Here is a 24072-nt window from a genome sequence, read left to right as displayed (position 1 = left end):
CTCCACGGTGAAATGAGACATTTACCACTGGACCACCACTGTTTCTGTAGCCCAAATCAGAGAAAGGCAAGTAACTAATGCATGGATCTAGATTTGGAAGGTCAAATTCTGTGAAAGGAAATGGAGCTAACATACACTTATTATAGTGTTAAGTATCTTTATTCTTTTCTATCCTATTACCCTGGAAAGATGATCCACAGGGATTAAATATGTGGCTAGCTTCCAAGATGGCTCAGTGAGCCCAGTCTCTTGGTATTCCTTCTTCTCCACCTGGAGAACTTAATTTGGAAAGGTTGGATCAATATGCTTCCAAGCCCTGGCTTCTGGTTGGATTACACTAATGGGGAGTCCTGGAAGGAAGTTATGGTGAGGCTGCCTTGAGTTGGCTGTGTCCCTCACCAACAGATCATTGCTCCTATCAAAGAGGTCTTGGATCTACTTCACTCTCTCTCACTTTCCTGGTCTTTTTTGGACCGAGGGATGGTGACAATTCCACTACTGTTAGACCCAGTTTCCTATAATCCTTTGTGGTTCCCTTACCCCCATCGACACCTTTGTTATTAGTTCCTCTGTGTATGAACCCTTTAAAAATTATTCTAATTTAAATATGTCACGTGTCATATTGGAACCCTGACTGATACAGTAATTGGCATCAGAAGTGGCCCCAGGAAAACGAGTCAAAATTGGATCTCAGATTTATTTGGTCATATTTAGAGGAAACCTCATTGTTGTGGAAGATAACTCAATTGTCAATTACTGGAATTATCATTGGTCGCAGCCTGGAATGAAGGGCAAAACGCTAGCTGTGTGGAGCTTCTGTAAAGTCTCAGGATGAAAATCATAGCACAATCCCCAGGAATTAGGAGTAATGCCTTGACACTGTGCTGACAATTATTTTTAATTAGAAAAGTAGGTGCTGGCTTGCTACTGGTGAAGACTGAATGGTCAACCACGGATCATGAAACATTTATGGAATTCAAACCACCTATCATAAACAGAATGTTATCTGATTCAATGAACCATTAAATTAGCCACGAACAGCAGTAATCCGTTACAATAGGGAAGCAGTATATTTGAAAGTGGGCCCCAGGAGATCCAGAGGGCTCAAGATAGTTCTTGAGCAGGTGACTTATCTTCACATAGTACCTGTTCTTTCTGCTTCTTCTTCAACTCACACAAGAGGCTGCAAGAGGAGTTCCTCAACAAGCCTGATGTGTAGACAGATCTGCATCCTGAGCACATGTGAATGGGAAATAAACAGCCATTGTGCTAGGCCACATTCATAGGTCTCCTGGAAGACGGTGCTGAAATAAAATCTTCCCAGCACTTCAAAACATGCCTTAGTTTGTTTATACTTCGTTAGGAAAAGATAGTCTGAGATACTGATCTATAACAACTAATGGGCAATGGCAAAAAAACCAAAAGCTGGTTTGCTAGTTGGGAACATGGAAAGTACAAGGTTAGGGGATTTGTGACAAGATCCGGGGAGAGGTATGGCTGAAACCCTTGGAATGGGGACAGAATGGGAAGATAAAAATCTGAAGTCTACACAAGGATCCATTCTGTTAGCCTTTTCTCAGTTTCATTTGTTCTTCGGTGGTTCTCTGAATACTCTTAACCATGATGTTGCATAATTCAGAAGCAGTTGGCTTAATAGGATAGAGGACAGAGAGTCTGCTAAAGGCCCGGTTATTACTATAACATCTGGGAGGTAACATCTTGCACTGTTGGAGTGGTATTCTATAGGATGCAATAAATGTCTTTTTAAAAATTTTTATTATTTATTCATTCATTTATTCATTTTTTTATGAGAGACACACAGAGAGAGGCAGAGAGAGAGGCAGAGACATAGGCAGAGGGAGAAGCAGGCTCCCACTGAACAGAGACTCAGATGTGGGACTCGATCCCAGGACTCTGGGATCACCCACTGAGCCACCCAGGTGCCCCCAGATGCAATAAATGTCTTAAACTAGCAGCACATGTGTAGCCAGCGTGTGTGAGTTGGGGAACTAAGGAGTGGCCCCCTCACCACTTCATCTAATAACCCACTGGAATACTCTTGATCTTTTTATCTGTGACCTTGGGTTCGGTGGGTTTGGAGAAGGATCCCTTTCTTAGGGAATACTGGAAGTTGAGACTGCCCTTTGGCCATTTTGGGATTCCTTGTATCATTAAATTGATAGGACCAGAAAGGGGTCAGTGCAGCTGGGATGAGTATCCTGATTACCGGGAAGGAACTGGGTTTGTTCCTCACAGAGAGGACAAAGAGGACTTTGGAGCTCCAAGAATTTACCAGCTGTATTTCCAAATATTCAAAATAGTCCCGGCCAGTGGAAAATTATAAAAGCCTCATGAAAACAAGACCAAAAACAAGGATCCCACAGGAACGCACATTATTCTACCAGATAGAGCACCTTCTTCTTTACCTTTGTTGGCAAAGGCGAAGGGGAACATGGGCTGGATAGTGACAGAGGCATCTGTGATCACCAGCTTAGGACTCGGGACAGCTGTAGATGTGGGGATTGTAGCAGCTATGTTTTATGTACTCTTCTTTTCTCTTTATTTCCTTCCCTACCTTACCTTTTTTTTTTTTTTTAAGATTATTTATTTATTTATTCATGAGAGACATGGAGAGAGAGGCAGAGACACAGGCAGAGGGAGAAGCAGGCTCCTGGGACTTGACCCCAGGACCCCGGGTCACGACCTGAGCCGAAGCAGACGCTCAACCACTGAGCCCCTCCGGGGCCCCTTAACCTTACTTAAAGTATCCTAATGGTTAATGCACTAAGCTTCAGATGGCAGTACATCACCGGGTGCTGACATGACGGCTGATGAAACTCCGTTGGTCCCCTGTTCTGGGGGCACAGGGTAGATGCTTGGGAGTAGACTGTACTGCGCGTCTTCTGTTTGCAACTCTCTTCTATTTTCCTGGGACATTTGAAATGATGTCAAATTTAATCTTCTCATCAACCCTAGACGAATAACAGGTCTTCTCGATTACCTTCCTCCCTATACCTGGCATCATTCTAGGTGCTTTCCAAGAATTGATTCAGTTAATCCACCCAGTAGCCTTTTGGGCTAAGTATCCAATTATTCCCATTTTACAGACAAGGAAACTTAAACACAGAACAGTTCAGTAACTTCCTCAAACCCACAAAGTTAGAGATTAACCTCTACTCCCTCAGGCTTCTCTTAGAAGAGGTTAGATCTGATTGTCCTATTTTTGCAGGCAGGAAGAGAAAGACTTACAGAAGTAAAGGGGCTCGTCCCAGATATAGTAACCAGCACCATGAGGATCCAAAGCTAGGTCTGTCTAACCTCAGAACTCGTGTCTAACCTACTCTGCGTCCTTACTGCGTCATTGTCAGCCGTCTTTATGAGAAAGAGCTGACTGGGAAATCCAGGTCCTAAGGAACACAACATATTAACTCACAAAATATTTAAAAATATTTTTTAAAAGAAATGTGACGGACCTAACTCAAAATCCCTAACAGATTTCCCGGGAGAACATTGCTTTCGGAATCCTATATTTTGGCACATTTATTAGCTGACATTAGCTGTGATCACGGTAGAGTCGAATACAGTGGTCACTTGCCATTCACAGACAGAGGAAATGCATAACCAGACCCGGCTAGAGGAGTCTGCGAAGGGAAACCACACCAGCCAGGGTACCAGTAACTTCTTTTTGCTTTTGTGACAGTTTCTCATCTGCCACTGGAGTAAAGGAGGGCAGAGTCAAGACCTAGCCTCTGCTTCATAATTCCCAACACTCCTTGGGAATTTCCCTTGGGAATTTCCTCCTTTGGGGTAGCACCACCAGCCTCATCTAGCCAATGTCATGGACTTACAGGCCTCTCGCAATGATCTGCTTTTCAGATAACACCATCCAGTCCATTTTCTGTTGCTGTTGCTGTTGTTCCTTGCAGAAGCGGTAAGTCTACTTCCCAGGGCAACTTCCTGGAAATCAACTCCTCCAGTTTCTTCATTGCCTATTGAGTCTCCGTGTCTCTTTGGATCTCCTGTTCCCTTTGCACAGAAAACCCCTCTCCCATGTCCTCCCTGCCGAGCGCCCACTGATCTAAAGGCATAAGTCAAATTTTGTAAGTCTTCCCCTACCCATCCTGGATCCCTTTGGCATGAGTTGCTCCTTCCATTGCCTTCCCCCAGCATGTGGCTTGGGTCTGTATTTAATATATTATTTTGTGTGTGCTCTTTGTCTATCTGTGTTCTGCTCAATAATTTTTACCCTTTAAGGGTGAGAATCCTGTCTTATTCATTTGACTGTCTCCCTCAGGTGATCAGGGTCTCTTGCACTTCGACGCCTAGCAAACCATTGTATAGAATAAATGCAATGTACTGTGATAATAGGGACAGCTAGCATTTAATGGGAGTGTCCTCTGTGTAAGACTGTGCTCAAAGATTTGCATTTTTGAGCTCAAGTAAGTCTCAAAGTCTCAAAAACACCTATGGTTTTTATAATCTCCATTTTACAGACAAGGGAATAGAGGCCTAGAGAGGTTCTAATTGCTTCCCCTAGGCCACACTTTGAAATGGTAGAACAGAGATTCAAACTTATGTTCTTAATCGCGACCCCATGTCTCCTTCTAATAATGGATACCATCAAATATCTCATTTGAGGTCATGCATGTAAAATGATCAACGCTGTGCATGCTGCCGAGTGAGTTTTCCATGATCATGATCATCATTTTATGACTTCAATATGCACCAGGTTTGGTGTGGGCATGGGACATATGTTTTCCTAATTTTATCCCATAACAACTCCACATGCTCTTAGCACCTCTAGCTCCTCAATAAGGAAAACGCAGTTCCAGGTGGTAAGTTGCCCATGGAAGGTCTCCTGAGTAAGAAAAAAGTTAGAAAGACACCAGGAGCTTTCATGACTAGATTCATGACAATGTGGTGAACGTGTGGATACCCTGAATTCAGATAATTGCTGGTAACATGGTTGTTTTTCAATCTCAGACAAGTAAGAACACAAATAAGCCTGAGCAAAGATGAAGAATTTTCAGAAAAATACACTCCGCATCGCAGGCTGTGGTTCAGGGAATTGCCAAGTAAGAAGCGAGTGAGTATCGTCTTGATGGGGGAGAAGGAACAGAGGAGACTTGTGTGTTTAGGGTCTGCCCTCCTCGGGGTACTGTTTGCTGCCAAACCCAGAATCTAGTGTCCTGCTCAGCAGGTAACAAGTGCTTAATAAACACGTCGTGAATAAATGCCTTAGAGGAAAGCCCAAGAGAAAAAGACCAGTTACAATAGCCAACTGGGCGATGTTTCGGCAGAACTTGAAACTAGACAGTGAATGGGGGGAAAATGTACTCTGGCTACTGCCACTTTGAACCCAGGATTCATTTTCAGTTCAGTGTTGGAGGCAACATTGCTCTTAAGAAGCGCGATAAACCCAAACACAAGTTTGCAGCCTGTGAAAGGGAAGGGCTCTTTTTCTTTTCTCAAGAGAGAAAAACTCATAAAACAAAGTGAAACTCTTGGAGTGGAAATCAAATTTTAAGAATCGTGGCTTAAAAAACATTCAGGAGGCCCCTGGCTAGCTCCGTCGGTGGAACCTGAGACTCTTGATCTCAGGGTCATGCGTTCAAGCCCCATATTGAGCATAGAGCTTTTTTAAAAAATTTTTTTAAATTAAAAAAAAAATGTTTTTAAAGAATGCAACGCAATGTTGGCAAGACAATTTGCGATCTTGAAAACATACAAAATGATGAGTGTGTTGCTGGATTCAAAAGCTGTTTTGTAGTCATTTCCTATGTTGATCCTACTCTGGTTTTTGCTTTGGTGCAGCTGGGGGGCGGGGTGGGGTGAGGGGAGAATTGGGGCAGCAGGGAAATGTACTGTGTCCCTAGTCTGTTTTCGTGCAGATTACTAGAACATCAGTACCACAAACCACTCCTTGGTTTTTGCAGTCCAACAGAGGCCACACGCAGCCATCCAAACGCAAGCCTCTGCCTCCCCTCCCACTCTCTGAGGTCACCGAAGAGAAGATCCAAGTAAAGGCGCTCTATGATTTTGTGCCCAGAGAGCCATGTGATTTAGCTTTGAAGAGAGCAGAGGAGTACCTGATACTGGAGAAGTATAACCCGCACTGGTGGAAGGCGAGAGACCGTTTGGGGTAAGCCTGGTGCCACAGTCCTCACCAAATCCCCCTTCTTTTATCCTCTGAGGACTCCTGAAGCATAAAATCTGTTTTTTTGGCCCGACTTCTCTCAGTTTGTCATCCCTCCCCCTGCACAGAGGAGAAGCTGTCCCCACACCTCCTATGTGTGAGAGCATCCCAGCACCCTGATTTCAGCAGTCACAGAGCTGCACCCACCTGGCTTCACATCTCAGTGCCCTTACTTGCTGTGGTGTGTCCTTCTGCAAGCCACTTGCCCTGAGTTTTCCTTCCTTCCTTCCTTCTTTTTTTTTTTTTTTAAATTGAGGTATAACCTACATGTAACATTATGTTGGTTTCAGGCATGCATCATCATCATTTGCTATTTATATAGATTAGGGAACGATCACCGCAATATGTGTAGTCAACTTCCATCACTACCCATAGTCACAAAAAGTTTTTCTTGTGATGACAACTTTTGCAATTTACTCTCTTAGAAATGTTTGATTATGCAATATAGTGTCATTGACTCTAGTCACCCTGGGGTCCATGACATCCCCATGACTTATTTTATATCTGAAACTTTGTACCTTTGACCCCCTTCACCTATTTCACCCACCCTCCCCTCCCTGCCTCTGGCAACCACCAGTCTGCGCTCTGTATCTCTGAGCTTGGGATTTTTTTTTTTTTTAATGTTTATATTTCTTTTTTTTTAAATTTTTTATTTATTTATGACAGTCACACACACAGAGAGAGAGAGAGAGAGAGGCAGAGACACAGGCAGAGGGAGAAGCAGGCTCCATGCACCGGGAGCCCGACGTGGGATTCCATCCCGGGTCTCCAGGATCACGCCCTGGGCCAAAGGCAGGCGCCAAACCGCTGTGCCACCCAGGGATCCCTTGGGATTTTTTTTTAATTAAAAAATTTTAAGATTCCATATATGAGATCATACAGTATTTGCCTTTATCTTGTCTGATTTTATTCCCCTTAGCATAATGCCCTTGAGGTCCACCATATTGTTGCAAATAGCAAGATTTTCTCCTGTTTTAGGACTAATATTCTGATTATATATATATATATATATATATATAATATATATATATATATCTTTTATTCATTCATCCATCAATGGACACAAGTTGTTTCCATATCTTGGCTACTATAAATAATGCTGCAATGAGCATGGGGAGTGCACACATCTTTTTGAGTTAGTGTTTTCATTTTCTTTAGATAAATAGCAGAAGTGGAATTGCAGGATCATATGGTAGTTCTATTTTTTTTAAAGATTTTATTTATTTATTCATGAGAGACACAGAGAGAGAGAGAGAGGCAGAGACACAGGCAGAGGGAGAAGCAGGCTCCATGCAGGGAGCCCGATAAGGGACTCGATCCCAGGACTCCAGGATCATGCCCAAAGGCAGACACTAAACCGCTGAGCCACCCAGGGATCCCTGGTAGTTCTATTTTTAATGAGTTTTTGCTTCTTTATTTGTAAATTGGGGATAAAAATTTCTACCATATAGGGTTTTGTTTTTTTTTTCTTTTTTCTGATTGATACTTTCTTTGAGTATTCGGCTTTTTCTTCTTTTTCTTCTTCTTCTTTTTTTTTTTTTTTTGGTTAAGTTCTAAGATGGGAATAGAAAGAGTATCTCGCTAACTTTTGTATTTCTGCAGTAACTAGTTTTGGAGGTAAACATTGCAGTCCTTGCCAAAGGTAAAAGAATACCTTGGGATGCAAACAGACTTCATCATGTCAGGGGCAATAGATTGTCATTGTTGACAACAGATTGTAGCACCTGACTGGAGTCCGAGGTAGACAATCCTGAGGGGGATCTGGGCTGCCTGGGAGAGAACGCTGGCATTTGATTTCTATTCTTTGTGATGATTTGGAGATTAGAAGTATCTAAGTATTAGAAGGATCTAGATTAAATATCTTTCTTTAGTTATATTTTCCTGCTGATTTGTCTCTTTTACCAGTTTTTAGTTTGGACTTAACATGATGGAGACTGTTGAGTGGGCAAAGAGGTATGAGTAGTTCAGGACCATGTAATTTGTCCTCCTGCAGGTGGATGTTGGTATTGCTCAGACTTAAAAAAAAAAAAAAACTGATTAATTTTCATTTCAAAATTAGTAAGTATCATTTTTTATAATATGCAACCATGATAAATAATGCCTCCAAACCCAAGCACCGTTACTCACTTACTGAGTGAGTACCCTTCTGGAAAATCTTCAGTGCGCTTTCATGCACATATTGATATATACGTTATTGTTTGCAGATTTAGCTTACCTGATTCTTACCATGATTTATGCACTGTCCCGAAACTTGCTTGGATTTCTCAAATAATGTCATGGAGATCTTTTTGTTATTTTATAATTTCAAATTTCATTGGTGAAGGTATAGAAAAAGAGAAACCCCTGCCCTACTGACAGGTGTGTAAATTGATATATTTCCCTTCAGTGGCAATTTGCTGCATCTCCTGGGGGAGGCACATATTTAGTGACCCAGCAATTTCCCTGCTTGGTATCTGTCTTAGAGAAATACTTCTCTCTGTGCCCAGGAAAGCATGTTCATGTATTTCTGTACAGCATTGCTATAATAGGGACATGGCTAAACTCAAGTATCTATTCTATTTGCAGCAATTACAAAGAATGAAGTTGATGTCTTTGTAATTGCTGCGCTTTTTCATCCAGTTACTATGACACCTCTGTGATCTCATAAGTGCCACCTTTCCTCTCTGAAGAATTTTGACGTCACAAAACATCCTAGATTACTTCCATTGTAAGTTGGAATCTTAGTATTTATCATACAGAGATTCTGGTTAAATATGGAAATGAAAAACCCTTTTGCTTCTTTTATTTTATTTTATTTTTATTTTTTTTAGCAATTAAATCAGTGAAACGAATTTGCTTCCCCCCTATGTCCTTGGGGTTTTAAAAGGATTGTTGTCACGATGATGCCGCAAATGTGCCAAGCATTTTGATTTTTGCTTTGTCTTTTGTTGTAGGAATGAAGGCTTAATCCCCAGCAACTATGTCACTGAAAACAAACTAACCAATTTAGAAATATATGAGTAAGTCTCCTCCGAAATATGCTCTATGGTTAATCTATGAAAATCAGGTACATTTGGGCAGCTGATGTATATAGAAGCTGGTATGGGTCTACAAAAGGAAAAGAAAGTAACACATTTGGCTGCTTGAGTTCAAGAGATCTTTGATCCTTTGGATGGTTGATTCAGAAACTTCTTTTTCTTAAACTTCCTTTTGTTTTTGTTTTGTATGACCACTTTTTTTTTTTTTGGTTTAACAGTGCCACATGGAAACAAAACACTCATTTGCTTTTGTTTGACTCTATGTCCTAAATGGAGAAATAATTATTTCAAAAATGACCTTAGTTTTTTAACGAGTAGCAAATAGAGACACACAACTGTATTTTGGCTCATATTTTGAAATGTTTTAGAAATAGCTGAAGATGAGAAGTAGGCTAATGATTGTAGTTAGTTGGGGGAGCTTTTGGAGTGTTCACTTCAGCATCCCCTGCTTAGGTTCTGCTTAGAAACCTATTTTTGGTTACAATGATAGGTCTGGAAGATGGAGATCTTAGCAGTGCCTCCTCTAGCCCCCTCATTCTGCTGATCAGAAACTGAGGTTGTGAGGATAATTTGCATGTAGAGAGTGCCAAAGCTGGGAGTGGGCCCAGTCTCTTATAAATTCAGGTTTGCTGTTTGAGCACTTGAGGGCCTCCTCCCCCAATTTAGGTCCTTGCTTTGCAACTAGCACGGGCTTCCAGCGTGAGGAGGTAGGTGATGCGGGTTGAAACATTAAAACATTAAAACATTAAAACATCAGAGAACCAGGCTGCAAATAGCAATTGAATGAGAACCAACCCTTTCCTCCTAGCCCCGAGGTGTCTGTCTGCCTTTGCCACTAATTTAAGCCCCACCTGGTGGCCAGACTCAGCCTATCCCTCCCCTAAAGCAAATCCAATTCTAAAAGTGTTGGTGAGGGGCACCTGCGTGGTTCAGGCCATTGAGCACCTGACTCTTGGTTTTGGCTCAGGTCATGATCTAACAGGTTGTGCAATGGAGCCCTGAGTGGGAGTAGGCTTGGGGTTCTCTCCCTCCCCTTTGCCCCCGGCTCACATGCACACACATGCCCTCTCTTTCTCTCAAATAAATCTTTAAAAGCATTGGTGAATAATGTAGACTTTATTGAAGAGGGCAAAGGGATGACTACAGGACCTATGACACCTCCACATGACTTTGCCAGGCCTCTCTATTAGCCACTCTGTACCTTGTCCCAAAGCTCTCTCCTCAGTACCCTTTTTTCCTCCTGCACTCAGCTTGTCATGTCCCCTCTCTTGACCTGAGTCATTTAGCTCAGCTGCCCCCAAATTCTAGTCTCCGCTCAGTAGGACGAAGGCCCTTGTGGCCAAACACACCATCCTGAGAAAAGTTTCGCGATTATCTACTGTGACTTCAGCGTACCCCTTGGAGGGCTCACCACTGCCCCCAACTGAAGCTGCACAACACAATAGGTCTCTCTGAAGGCCTGTCTGGAGAAGTTTGGTTTGAAAATCTCCCATTAAGGGGCACCCGGATGGCTCAGTGGTTGAGAGTCTGCCTTCAGCTCAGGACATGATCCCGGGGTCCTAGGATCAAGTCCCGCATCGGGCTCCCTGTAGGGAGTCTGCTTCTCCCTCTGCCTGTGTCTCTGTCTCTTTCTCTGCTCACTAATCAACAATGTGACTTTCTTTCCTTTCATTATCAATTAATTTGCTTGCTGCTTCCTTAGTTTAGATGAGGCTTGTAGTCTGCCCTTAAGAGCTTGTTCATACTGTAGATACTGGGTAGTTTGAATGAAACTACCCTGAATTTAGAACAATCATCTCATTTTCTTGACTGTTTGTAAAAGTCATCTTTTAAAATTATCTAATGGTGAGAAAATTAATTTTTATTTCTGTTTCTTTTTAAAGGGGTTCATTAAAATATAGATATAACAATTATCAATATAAATCACTAAAATATATCAACCCCTGCTATGTTCCAAGCACCATTCTAATGACTGTGTAGAAATTACTGCCCTCCACTGAAATACTAGAATGTGGCTTAGAAATTGGGGAAATCTGGGTTCAAATTCTGATATCACCATTGACCAGTATTGGGCTCTGGGCAAAATTACCAAATATCTACAAACCTGTAAATGATATGAAAACTGGGAACTATGATACCCATCTCATATAGGACGTAGTAAATATTTGATGCATTCTAGAACTGTGAAGCTAACAGGAAGGGCACTTCCAGTTTTCCTGCTGTTACAGATGTACCACATTTCATAGTTACTTCAGCCCAAGTCACTTCATCTGTTCAGTCTGTATTTCTTGTCCACTTATGGTGTACCAGGTATTAGCTGTTCTAGGTACTCGGGATACAACATGGAATGCATAGAAGCACTCCCTGTTTTCATGGAACTTTCTGCTTCATGGGGAAATAGACTTTAAATATTAACCTCAAATTCACAAATAAATGTAAAATTTTAAATTGTGGTGTTATAAAGGAACAGGATGGGACACTAGGAGAAATCAATGGGGAAGGCTCAGAGGTGAGGATGTTGGGATGGGGAAGACCTGAGGAAGTGACTTGAGGCCTAAAGGTAGTAGGAGGTAGTCAGGGGGTCAATGGGGAGGGAATGCTGTATCCTAGCATAGGCTTCTGACCACTCAGGGGAACCTTTATATTTGGAAATATTTATGGCTACTTTGGTTTTATTATATTTTTAAAAAATATTTTATTTATTTATTCATGAGAGACACACACACACACACAAAGAGAGAGAGAGAGAGAGAGAGAGAGGCAGAGACATAGGCAGAGGGAGAAGCAGGCTCCATGCAGGGAGCCCGAGGAGACTCGATCCCAAGACCCCGGAATCACACCCTGAGCTGAAGGCAGGTGCTCAACTACTGAGCCAGGCATCCCAGCTACTTTGGTTTTAAATTAATATCCAAATTATCAACATTACGACATGAAAATCTGGTTTTCAGTAAGTCTTCAAATCTTGATAGTCTGTTTATAAACCTAAAAAAATAAGAACAGTCACTTTAATTCAAACTTGACAGTGTCCTTAAACAATCAGTCCTATTTATAAGCTCAGTTAATTAAATTTCCTGAAACATTTCACTTGCATCAATAAACTCAATGAATTCAATTTTCTGTTTAAATATTTTACATGCCTGGCAGGGCAAATTTACAATTTCAATAGCCTTTTGTAAGTCCACATGTGATCCCGGAAATCTAATAAATTAAACTTAAATGTGGTAAGCAAATTCTCTTAATCATACAAATATTTTAAAAGTCAAATTCCCTTAAACTTCCAATTATAAGTTTAAAATTAATTATGCATTTAAAATCAGAGGCAAAAACCTAATATGTCAGATTCTCTTAAAATAATATTTTATTTTTTTAAAGATTTTTTTTGAGAGAAAGAGTGAGAGAGAGTGCACAAGCAGGGGGAGTTGCAGAGGGGGAGGGAGAAGCAGACACCCCTCTAAACAGGGAGCCTGACACCTCCATCCCAGCACCCCGGGATCAGGACCCGAGCTGAAGGCAGATGCTCAACAGATAGAGCCACCCAGGCATTCCAAAAAATACTTTAAATATCAAACATATTGCTTATGCTGAATTTTACAGAAGTCTGAGCCTGATTTATTGTATTATGTCTATACTGACTCCATCTTCTCAGGATTAGAAAATGACTAAAGAGACACAGATTTACTGTTTTAGATCTAATAGGGTTTCTCGGTTGAAGTCTCAAGGCCACGGTACTGTTACTTGTTGATCCTAAGATAGACTGGGAACCTGAGGCCCACGTGTATACAAGACATTTGTACTCTCCTTACATACTGGATGGTTTTATACGCCAGTAGCAGCCCTGCCCCAGGCCCTCTGTCCACATCATTCAGTATGGGCTTTACTATCAGTGTTGTCTAGGTCTAAGAGTTGCAGCCTTACCTACTGAAAAACCCCACAAAATTCTTCTTTCACTATCTGATTTATCCGGATGAAATTCTGAAACACCATGCTCCCATCTCTCCTATATCATATCCCTCTATTCTTTTTTCTGCCTGTTGAAATTCTGCATTATTTTAAAGGATATTAAATTCATCATATACTTGTCTCTGGTTCTCCTCTTACTACTTTGAAGTCGTTCTAATGGCATCCACATATGGATGTATTTTTAACTTACATTTAGGCAAAACTAATATATTTGCTTGTATTATGTATCATGACAGTAAATAAGTACGAAACAACACAATTAACACCAGTGTGAGTGCAGGTGAGAAACATTTAGAGAAAAACAATTTAAGTGAACTTCTTTTTTATTTTTATTTTTTTTGAACTTCTTTTTTAAAAAAATATTTTATTTATTTATTTGAGAGAGAGAGAGAGAGAGCATGAGTAGGGGGAAGGGTATATAGAGAGAATCTCAAGCAGGTTCCCTGCCGAGCACGGAGCCCCACATGGGGCTCAATCTCGCAGATCCACAAGATCATGACCTGACCCGAAACCAACAGTTGGACGCTCAACAGGCCGAGCCACCCAGGTGCCTCATATATGAACTTTCTGAGTATCATTATGCAGTCTAAGCTTTTCACAGCCTGTTGTATATTTTAGTGAGAGGTAATCATTATTTTCCTTTTAGCACCTACATTTCACAACTTGGCGAGTGGGAGCATCTTTAAACTAGTCCCTTTGGGGGCAGCTGGGTGGCTCAGCGGTTGAGCATCTGCCTTTGGCTCAGGTCATGACCCTGGGGTCCCAGGATTGAGTCCCGTATTGGGCTCCCTACAGGGAGCCTGCTTCTCCCTCTGTTTGTGTCTCTGTGTCTCTCATGAATAAATAAATAAAATCTTAAAAATAAATAAATAAACTAGTACCCCATGTCTTTAACTGTCTCATTTATTTTGAAAGAATTTCTTCTTTCTACAAGAGGTCTCAGACTCATTCTGAAAGTCCCTCCCTCAATGTGAACATTCATTAAAAAATACTGATATTCACAGTCCAACATCACAATTAAGTCCTGTTCCCACCAGTGATGGGTAGTCCAATTACTTCATCTAGAATCACCTATAATCATCCTCTATGCTTATCTTTTTAAAAGTTCATTTTTAACTTGAGGCCATTAGTGTTTTTAATACCTGACCATTCTAATTTAGTGGCAGCCTTTTACTACTGAAGGCGAAATCCACAAGATATGATAGATTCCATCCTCAGAGGCAGATGTAGGAGTTTCATGTAGCCGCTCTCTGGCCTACCCACTGTGACCTCAACGTATGGTTATATATGCATTTTTCCTTTCACTGTTCACAAAAATAGCATTTCTGGTAATATTACATTAACTCCTTTTTAAAATCTTATTTTGAAATGAAAGCTTTTCCATTTGTCTTCTGTCCCCTTTGTTCTATCATTTCCTCTCTCTTTCCTGTACAATATTTGCTTACTGACTAGATCTTGTCCGACCAAACTATAGGCTTCAATTATACTCATTTAATTATGTTTACCATACGTGGTTCTGATATTCTGAAGTCATTTAATGATATGTTTCCTGCAGAGGAAACAGCAAGAGAGGAGGCAGAAAGCGGCTCGGTGAATTTGAGGAAGGAAAACTCCAGTGTGGCTGGAGCTTAGCAACGAGGGATGAACAAGCAGAAGGATAAGAGGGTGTTGGGAGCAAGGTGTATGCTAGTTATTAAACCACTAACTTTACTACAAGGTGACATTCTTGGGGGAGTTAGATGGGTCGGAGTGGGTTTTAATTTTGGAAAGGTAACACAGCACATATAAAAGCATGCAGATAGGAAATTCCTGAGAGCAAAGAAAGAAATGGGTATTTTTTACCCATTTTTTAACCCAATTTTCACCCATTTTTGGTTTGTCTACCAAAGCTCGGCAAATGTTTATTGAAGATGATGAATTCTTTTTTTGAAGATGATGACTTCTTAACCACATACCTTTTATGAAAATTTTTAGGGGATCAAACCACTCCAAATCATATGCTAACTATGTGTCAGAAAGTTGAATTCAGATATAATAGAATAAATAAGGTATTGGGCTTATAGTTAATTAAACTGTATGATGCAGAATTAATGACACAGAATAATACATTTGTTGTCTATCAGAATTAAAAAACACTAAACTTTCTGAAATCAGTTCTGGAGTAAAGTTCTTACAAATGAAGGAAATGAAAGCAAGGGTTTTTTTTTCTTGGGGAAAAAATGGAATATAAATTTTTAAAATGACTTTTTACGGCTTTCGCAGGTGGTACCACAGAAACATTACCAGAAATCAAGCAGAACGTGTTTTGAGACAAGAGGTAATTCAGTTTGTTCACGAATATCCTGCGTGTATTTTCGAAATTTCCCAGAGATATGCATTGTAAAGATACGACCAAACTGAAAAGGTTTATTACTTCCTGTTCTTTTCAGTCCTAAAATACGATCACAACTTTCTCTGTACCGCACATTTTCCGAGAAGTTGTAAACCAGATGTATTAGTATCAGATCGTGTTTTTCACTGACTTTCATTGTAACTTCAGAGGCGCGCTTTTCCTGAACCGGTTTCAGATCCAACCTACCGAAACTCCCCGTGCCCCCAAAGTGCACTTTGCAGTCGAGTCAGCGGGGGACCGGCCCGTGCACCTTGCATCACAGACCATACAGTCTGCACTCTGTCTTCATGACCTGGGCTAAGGGACACAGATACAGACCCAAGCCCAGGACTGCGCTTTCTTTGTTCTTTGGAAACCAAAGGAACAGTAGGGTAGCCAGCATATCAAACTCAGATCAAAACTGCTCTTTTAGGTCAGAACAAAACAAAACTGCATACAGTTTCCAACGGCCGGTAAATATGATCTGTGGGTAAACGTAGAGTCAAACCTAGAAACTAGGTAAGCCGTATGTGTGTCGTTTTGCACTGCCGTCGGATGTTGAGGAAATCTAGAAATATGAGTGAGAATCGCTTCTGTAGCTAAGAAGTCAATGCCAGTAATGGCTCAAGACACCGGGGGAGGTCAGTGCGCGGCAAGTATGTTGGTCACATGGAGTCAGGGAGACCCAGAGCCACTCTCACCTGCCTGGGGGGAAAGGTGGGCCCGCCTGGCACGGTGCCAGCAGGTGGGCTTCTGTAAAGTGACGCTAGTAGGCCTGGAACGGACAAAGAGGTTGTGCCAAGGAGGCAGAGCTAGAGAAGGGAAGTTCTCCACTAGGTGCCTGGTGAGCAAGCTAGTGACAGGTGAGATGGCCAGGTGCTTATACTTTTCTCATGCAGAGGTGCGTGAGCCACCTACGGGGTTGTGTGTTTTAACCTCTAACATGAGGTCGATCATAGGTGTGTCGATTTTTTTTTCTTTTTTCTTTTTTTGGTGTGTCGATTTTGATTGAAGCATTGTACTTCCATTTAATTGCCATGGATACACCTGGAGCCAACCCATTGCTTTAGCTGCCGTGTTTGATTACAGGAGTAAACCAGGTCTGGTTGATAAACATTCGGATTGTTGCTCACCGCTTCGCCTTACGAGCAACACTGCCGAGAACGTTCTTGCACACGTCCTCTTGTACACAGGGGCCAGGATTTCTTCTGCTTAGGCCCAGAAACGACCTGGTCGGAAACTACACGTAGATCTGACATTACTAGATATTTTGAAATCGTGATTCAAAGTACTTGTGCTAATTTGTACTCATACAAGGAAAGGGAAGACTGGTCCCCTACTCTCCTGCCAACAGTTGGTAGCTTCATACTTTTCTTTGATTCTCAGAGACGCTGTAAATATATTTTATATATTTATAAAAATATATAAAAATGTGCACTTTCCTTGATTAACCATTCAGTCGAGTGACCTCGCATATGTGTGTTGGCCGTCGGGCTTCCTCTGCTGACACCCTTTGCTCATTCTTCTACAGCGTGCTTGCGTTTGTAACTGGTTAATATGTATTTTTAAAGTATATCCTGAATCTTTTGTCAGTTACATGTACCAGGATATTCTTCTGAGTTTTGACCCTAAATTTTTTTTTCTGCTCTTATTTTAAATTTTGAAATATGTTAATGTCAAATGTCTCAATTTTTGTGATCTCTCTTTTTTTCCTCTTTTAGTATAATAAATTTTTCTCTCTCCTGAAGTAATGAAGGAAGTTTGTATTTTCTTTTAAATGGTTAAAGATTTGCTTTTCATATTTAGGTCTTAATCTGTCTAAAGTGTGTATGTGTGTTATGTGTTGGGATTTTTAAAAAAATATGCATATTTTTCCTGTATATATCTTCACATATTTTTGTAATTTATGTATTTTCTATTTTTTTTCTATTTTTTGAGAAATATCTGGATTGAACCCTACTTGTTCATGAGGCATTTAAAACATATATATTGATAGTTTGAGTTTTCTAATACTTTATTTAGCATTTGTCCTATTATGCTCACAAGGAGGCCTGGCTTCTAATTTCCTACACTCTTTGTTTAGTTTTAGTATAAAGGCTATATTAGCATCGTAAAATGAGTTGGGACATGAAGCTTTTTGTTTTTTGTTTTTGTTTTTGACATGAAGTTTTGTCTCTTTTTCCAATATTTAAAATAGTTTATATTGAATAGAAGTTATTTGCTCCTTGAAGTAATATATATCTCTCATAAAAAGAGTATGGACATGCTGCTTTTTCAAATAGATATTTGACTACTGATTTAATTTTCTTCTCTTCTTGAGATGTTTGATAGTTTATGTGAAGAATTGCCTACTTTATAGTTATTTTCAAATTTATTGCATTAATTTTTATAGAAGTATCTTATAAATTAATTCAATTCATATTTCTTTTTTTTAAGATTTTATTTATTTATTCATGATAGACACAGGGAGAGAGAGAGAGGCAGAGACACAGGCAGAGGGAGAAGCAGGCTCCATGCAGGGAGCCCGACGTGGGACTTGATCCCAGGATTCCAGGATCACACCCTGGCTGAAGGCAGGCACTTAAACTGCTGAGCCACCCAGGCTGCCCTGAATTCATATTTCAACAGTATGTTCATAGAGTTTAAAAATCAAAAAATTGGGCAGCCTTTGGTGCTGCCTGCAGCCTTGGGTGTGATCCTGGAGACTCAGGATCCAGTCCCACATCAGGCTCCCTGCATGGAGACGGCTTCCCCCTCTTCCTGTGTCTCTGCCTCTCTCTCTCTCTGTGTCTATGAATAAATAAATAAAATCTTAAAAAAAAGAAATAAAAAAATTTTGGAGCTTTCTTCCATCCTTGTCCCCAAGACACCAATTCCTTTCCCCAGAGACAAACTTCTATTATTAGTTTATTTTGTGCCCTTTCAGAGATGTTTTATACACACACAAATAGAAATATATTTTCTTATATCATTATTTTTACACAAATGGTAACATATTATATATATTCTTGTGTGCATTACTTTTTTCACTTAGCAATATGTATTGGAAAGGAAACTTTTCATGTCAGTACACAGAAAGTGTCTACATCTGCATAGTATTTCTTACTTTGGACATATCACAGTTTATTTAAGAAATTTAATGGACAGGGGCTTGGGTGGCTCAGTCATTGAGTGTTGGACTCTTGGTTTCCAATTAGTTTTAATCATGGGGTCTTGGGATCGCCTGTGTGGGACTCTGCACTTGGCCCGGAGGCTGCTTGGGATTCTCTCACCCTCCTCTTCATCCCCTCCCACCTCTTGTGCTCTCTCTCTTTCTCACTCTAGAATAAATAAAATCTTTTTAAAAAAAGAAATTTCAAAAAAAAAAAAAAAGAAATTTCATGGGAATTTATATGGTATATACTCTTTTGCTATTAAAACAGTGCTGCCATCAGTAACCTATCTACACAGCTTTTCCCATTTATGTGAGTATATATGTAGGATAAATTCCCCAAGGTAGAAATTTTGGGTGGAAGGGAATGTACATTTCTAATTTTGGTAGGTGTTAAAATGCCATCTATAGGAGTTGTACAATTTACATCCCTCCTAAAAGTGTAAGAGAGCTCATTTCCTCACAACCTGTCCAGCAAGTATTTAATGAAACGTGTGGCACTTTGCTCTCTGACATCTCGCCTCAGTGTGGGTTTCATTTACATCTCTTTTCGCAGGAGTGCTAAGCATCTCTGTGCATAGGAAAGTTTATATATTTTTATCTTTTTCTGTAAGCTGTCTATTCATATCCTTTGCAAATTTTCTGTTTAAATGCTTTCCTCACAATTTGTAGGACTACGTAGTGACATTAAGGATGTTAGCTCTTTGTGATATGTAGCAATACTCTTCCCAGTTTTTCAACTGTCATATATATATTATTTTATTTTATTATTTATTATTTTTTTTGCTGTGAATAGTGCTTGAGTTTTATATGTTTGAATTTATCATACAAATTTTTGTAAAGCTTTAGGGTTTGTGTCAGGTTAGAATTGTCTTACCCATCCTGAGCTGATGAAAAAAAATTCCTATTTTTTTTTATTACTTTAGTGGTTTTATTTTTTACATATACATATTTGATTCATTTGTAATTATTCATGATGCAGAGTGAGGTATGGATCTGATTTATTGTTTTTCTAGATGGTTACCAAGTGTCTATGTTTTCCATATTTGATTTGAGGTGCCACTTTCATCATAAATGCAGCTCCCGTGTTGGACTACATCCGGCCTCACTACTTGGTTTCATTAATCAGCTCGTGCATTTTGGTGATGCCTTTATAATATTTCAAATACTGAGGCTTCTTTTGTACAGCTAGCCTCCCTCACTCTTCTTTTTCAGAAATACTCTGGAGATGTATTTTATACATGCAGATCTCACAATTACTTTGCCTAGTTTTAAAAAGCTTCTCGCTGGTCCTTTAAATTTACAGAATAACCTAGGGGAAATTGTTTGGACATTAAAAAATTAGTGGGGTTTTGGGACCAATTTGTTCTGGAACCCATATATTAATTATTTAACCCATATATTAATTATTTATATGGAAAAAATTAAAATTAGGTCCCTACTTCAAGCAAAAATAAATCTTGGATAGACTGAAAACCTAATGAGAAACGCAAATATCTTTGTATTTTTTAGGAGCACTTTATTTATTAAGATTTATTTATTTATTTGAGAGAGAGCATGTGGTAGGTGAGGAGCAGGAGGAGCAGAGGGAGAGGAAGAGAAGAACTCTAAGCAGACTCTGGGAGGAGCATGGAGCTCAGCACAGGGCTCGATCTCAAGTCTCTGAGATCATGACTTGAGCTGAAACCAAGAGTGTGTGTTCACCCAACTGATTGTGCCACCCCGGTGCCCTGTTAGGAGCATTTTATAGCTTTCTTCGTATAGCTCTTGCACATTTATTTGTAAGTTTATTTTAACATATTTTGTTGTTGTTGCTATTATAAATGGGTATATCTTTTTTTACTTATGAAAGCTCTTGAGTTCTGTGAATTAATTTTGTAATTGACGACTTTGGTGAACTCACAGTTTTTTTTAGTAGTCTTTCAGTTGATTCTCATGGGTTTCAGGTGGAATTTTATCAACAGCAAACAGTATGATTTCAACTGCTTTTTTTTTTTGTTTACAATTTAATACAATATTTCTTGGTGTGTTTCTTTCTTTCTTTCTTTTATTTTTTTGCCTCTCATTTAATTGCATGAGCTGGTATCTCAGAACAGTATTAAATACCAGTGCTGGCAGTGGGCATTTCTTTTTCCTGATTTTAGTTGGAATGGTGCCACAGAAAGCATAATGCTGGACTTGGGGAATAAATGTAAATTAGGGCTGTTGTATATATTACTATTTTACTGAGAATGTAAAGAAAACTGATTCTAGAAGTTGAAATTTTTCAATGCCTTTACAATGTCTATGTGATGTTCATGGGATTTTTCTCCTCAGATCAATTAATAGAAGGAATTCTAATAATAAAATCCCTAATATTGAATTACTCTTGTATTCTTGTTTGCAATCCCTTTTGATCATAGTATATTGTTTTTCCGCTGTGCTACTGGATTCAGTTTGTTAATATTTAGTTAGGATTTTTGAGCAGACATGAAACTTGTTAGTAGATTTCCGTTTTGTGCACAATCTTTGCTGTGTTGTTGGTATTGATAGTAAACCCACTTTATGTAAAAATTTAGAAGCTTCTCTTTATTTCACATGCTCTGGAATTATGCAACATCACAGTATGTCTCTGTGGTGTTTTTAATGTTGTAGCTCTTTTAAAACCGTATCCATTTTCCCATGTAGTAGATCCATTAACATTTCTAGATCTTCTGGAATCAATTTTGATAAAATTTATGTTTTGCTACTTAATCACTCATTTCGTTCAAGTTTTCAAACGTGTAGAGTCAAGGTGATGCTTTCATTTTTTCTCTGGATCCTTGTCGCTTACTTTTTGAAGCCACATTATTTATTGGTTAGATTGGTCAGCAATTTACCTATTTCCTTGTTTTCCCTTTATAAAAGATTTTGATTTTAATTACCAGCTCTATTATATTTTTGTATTTATAATTTGTTATTTTGCTTTTGTCTTTTTTCATTTCTTTCTTCTACTTGACTTGGTTTTTGTCCTAACTTCTTGAGGTAGATACATTTACTTTGCATCTCCTTTGTTTATTGATGCAAGTAATAAGACTGAATAGCAGAGTTTCCAATATATGGCATTTCCTTATTATTTTCTAGATGTTTTCATTTTTATTTGAATTTCCTTGAATTATATAAAAGAGAACTTAAAAATATACAGGTAGTAGTAGCTTTTTCCTTTGGGGATTGTTATTAATTTCCATTTTTATTGCTTTGTGATCATGACTATTTGTACTTTTTCCACTTTGAAGAGAAGGTCACTACTTATACAACTTGACTAAATGCATGATGCATATGTGTCTATGTATATACACTACATACTATATACTGTACATAAAACTTTGCTTTATATATCTTAGTATTTTACATCTTGTGTCCTCTATGGTATATAACACAATCCTTGTGCATGGTAGGAATTCAATAAAAGCTAGATTTTTATTATTTTAAATGGTTATAAGAGGTTTTTTGGCTTAAAAGTTTGGTTGGAAAATGAGGTTTGTTCCTTGGTGAACATCTAGAAGAAAGAGAAGACTCTGCTTAATGTATGGTGTTCATTTTAAGGGTCACATCATGGTGTTTGGTTTGGACAGTTCTTAACTTCTTGGCACTTCTTAAGTGTCAACTTTCACACATTCGGCAAGCTTCTGAGGTGTTTCACTCTCCACAAGTGTAAACATACTCAGTAAAGATGAAAACTTCTTACAGTATCAACAACTAACACAAACCAAACATTCAACGCCCTTTGAAAACAATCCACAGTTTTCTTGGAATTTCCCAGAGGATGTCAATGGGAATCCAACTCATAACCTAACACCAAACATATAATATTCTTCTGTCCTGCAATTCTCTTCCTGTCTCTCCTATACTCTGGAGAAACTAAGATGATTCCCAATGCTCTTCTCTCCAAACTTTCTCAAAGCTTCTCTCTCCATCCCTAGCATGGATTCTGCTCACTTTCCCCACTTCCTGCTTTTCCAGATATGTTTTTCCTTGCCTCCCTCACTCTACCTTCTGTGTTGTTTTTCTTCCACAATACAACCTGCCAATCTGTCTCAGAGTGCTTCCTATTCATTAGCTATGTTTATCTATTATCTTGATCAATATAACAAAAATAATGAGGACGCCTGGGTGGCTCAGTGGTTTAGCATCTGCCTTTGGCTCAGGGTGTGATCTGGGGTCCCAGGATCGAGTCCCACATTGGGTTCCCTGTGGGAAGCCTGCTTCTCCCTCTGCCTGTGTCTCAGCCTCTCTTTCTGTGTCTCGTGAATAAATAAAAAAATATTTAAAAAATTAAAAATAACCAAAATAAATGGTGGGGTACACGATTGTAAAATGCAGATTATTTTTAGAAAAATCAAGAACGAGGTTTTATTTATTTATTTATTTTTGAGATTTCATTTATTTATTCATGAGAGACACAGAGAGAGAGAGGTAGAGACACAGGCAGAGGGAGAAGCAGGCTCCACGCAGGGAGCCCAATGTGGGACTTGATCTTGGGAATCCGGGATCAGGCCCTGAGCCAAAGTCAGGTGCTCAACTGCTGAACCACCCAGGCTTCCCAGGAACGAGGTTTTAAAAATACTCATATATTACAAATTCTTGTCCCAATTATGTATTTTTAGAGGTGTGACTTCTTAATGTATAAGGGAGATAAGATTGCCTATATTTGTGAAAACAGTCTCATTCACATATAGTAAGTTAGTAACGGTTTGGTTTTCATTCCTGAGATGTAGATTTGTCTTTCTTCCTAATAAGGAATAAATGTGTACAATGAATTGTTTTTTGCAGTCTAAAGAAGGTGCATTTATTGTCAGAGATTCAAGACATTTGGGATCCTACACAATTTCTGTGTTTATAAAAGCTAGAAGGTAAGCAATTATGATTTTGATCACTTTAGAGGTAACACTCCTTGGGACAGTCTTTCTTACAGAGACACCATCACGTAGAGAAAGAGAGATCTTAGCATGGAAGGTTGCTGGCCTGGAAGTTAGTACATCTGATCCTCTCAAGTTGTATCCCTAACCAGCTCTGTGTGTGGGCAGTGACTTTGCCGTCTCCTTTTCCTAACCATGAGGAAGTTGGCTTAGTTGTAGACAGTGGCGGTGCTTTCCTCACGTTCCTTGGCTTACCTTGGGGTTTTCCTGCAGAGAGTTCTCCTGCACTCAGGAAGCTTCTGTGCCTTTCTGCTGGAGGATGTTCTCTGGCTGTGGGAACTCATGGTCCCCCTGGGTAGACTGGGAGTGCCTGAGAGTCAGCACCCTAGGAGCAGCTCTCCATCAATGAGGAATAGAAGATCTACCCCTCAGCTCCTTTGCACTTTAGTGGGACAATTCTCAGATGTGTTCCACAGTCTCTTGTGTCTTCCTAGAGCCCT

At 39.6% G+C, this 24072-nt stretch overlaps 1 protein-coding gene across 4 annotated transcripts in view; it reads left to right on the top strand.

The window, feature by feature from the left end:
* Positions 1–24072, top strand: part of TXK (TXK tyrosine kinase) — a 63905-nt gene that overhangs the window by 14179 nt on the left and 25654 nt on the right. For 2 of the 4 annotated variants that reach the window (XM_072774972.1, XM_072774970.1), the window contains exons 2-7: positions 3877–3931; positions 4984–5086; positions 5937–6142; positions 9130–9195; positions 15436–15490; positions 23487–23566. In XM_072774972.1, coding sequence (XP_072631073.1) covers positions 3877–3931; positions 4984–5086; positions 5937–6142; positions 9130–9195; positions 15436–15490; positions 23487–23566 — 565 coding nt within the window. Of the gene's footprint in view, positions 1–3664; positions 3932–4983; positions 5087–5936; positions 6143–9129; positions 9196–15435; positions 15491–23486; positions 23567–24072 lie in introns of those variants that run through there. The other 2 variants (XM_072774973.1, XM_072774971.1) reach the window with 2 other exon arrangements.

Source organism: Canis lupus, chromosome 14 (genome assembly GCF_048164855.1).
Source record: "Canis lupus baileyi chromosome 14, mCanLup2.hap1, whole genome shotgun sequence".
Classification (NCBI taxonomy): domain Eukaryota; kingdom Metazoa; phylum Chordata; class Mammalia; order Carnivora; family Canidae; genus Canis; species Canis lupus.
The sequence above is the reverse complement of the archived record's forward strand: the minus strand, read 5'-3'. Positions and strand labels throughout refer to the sequence as shown.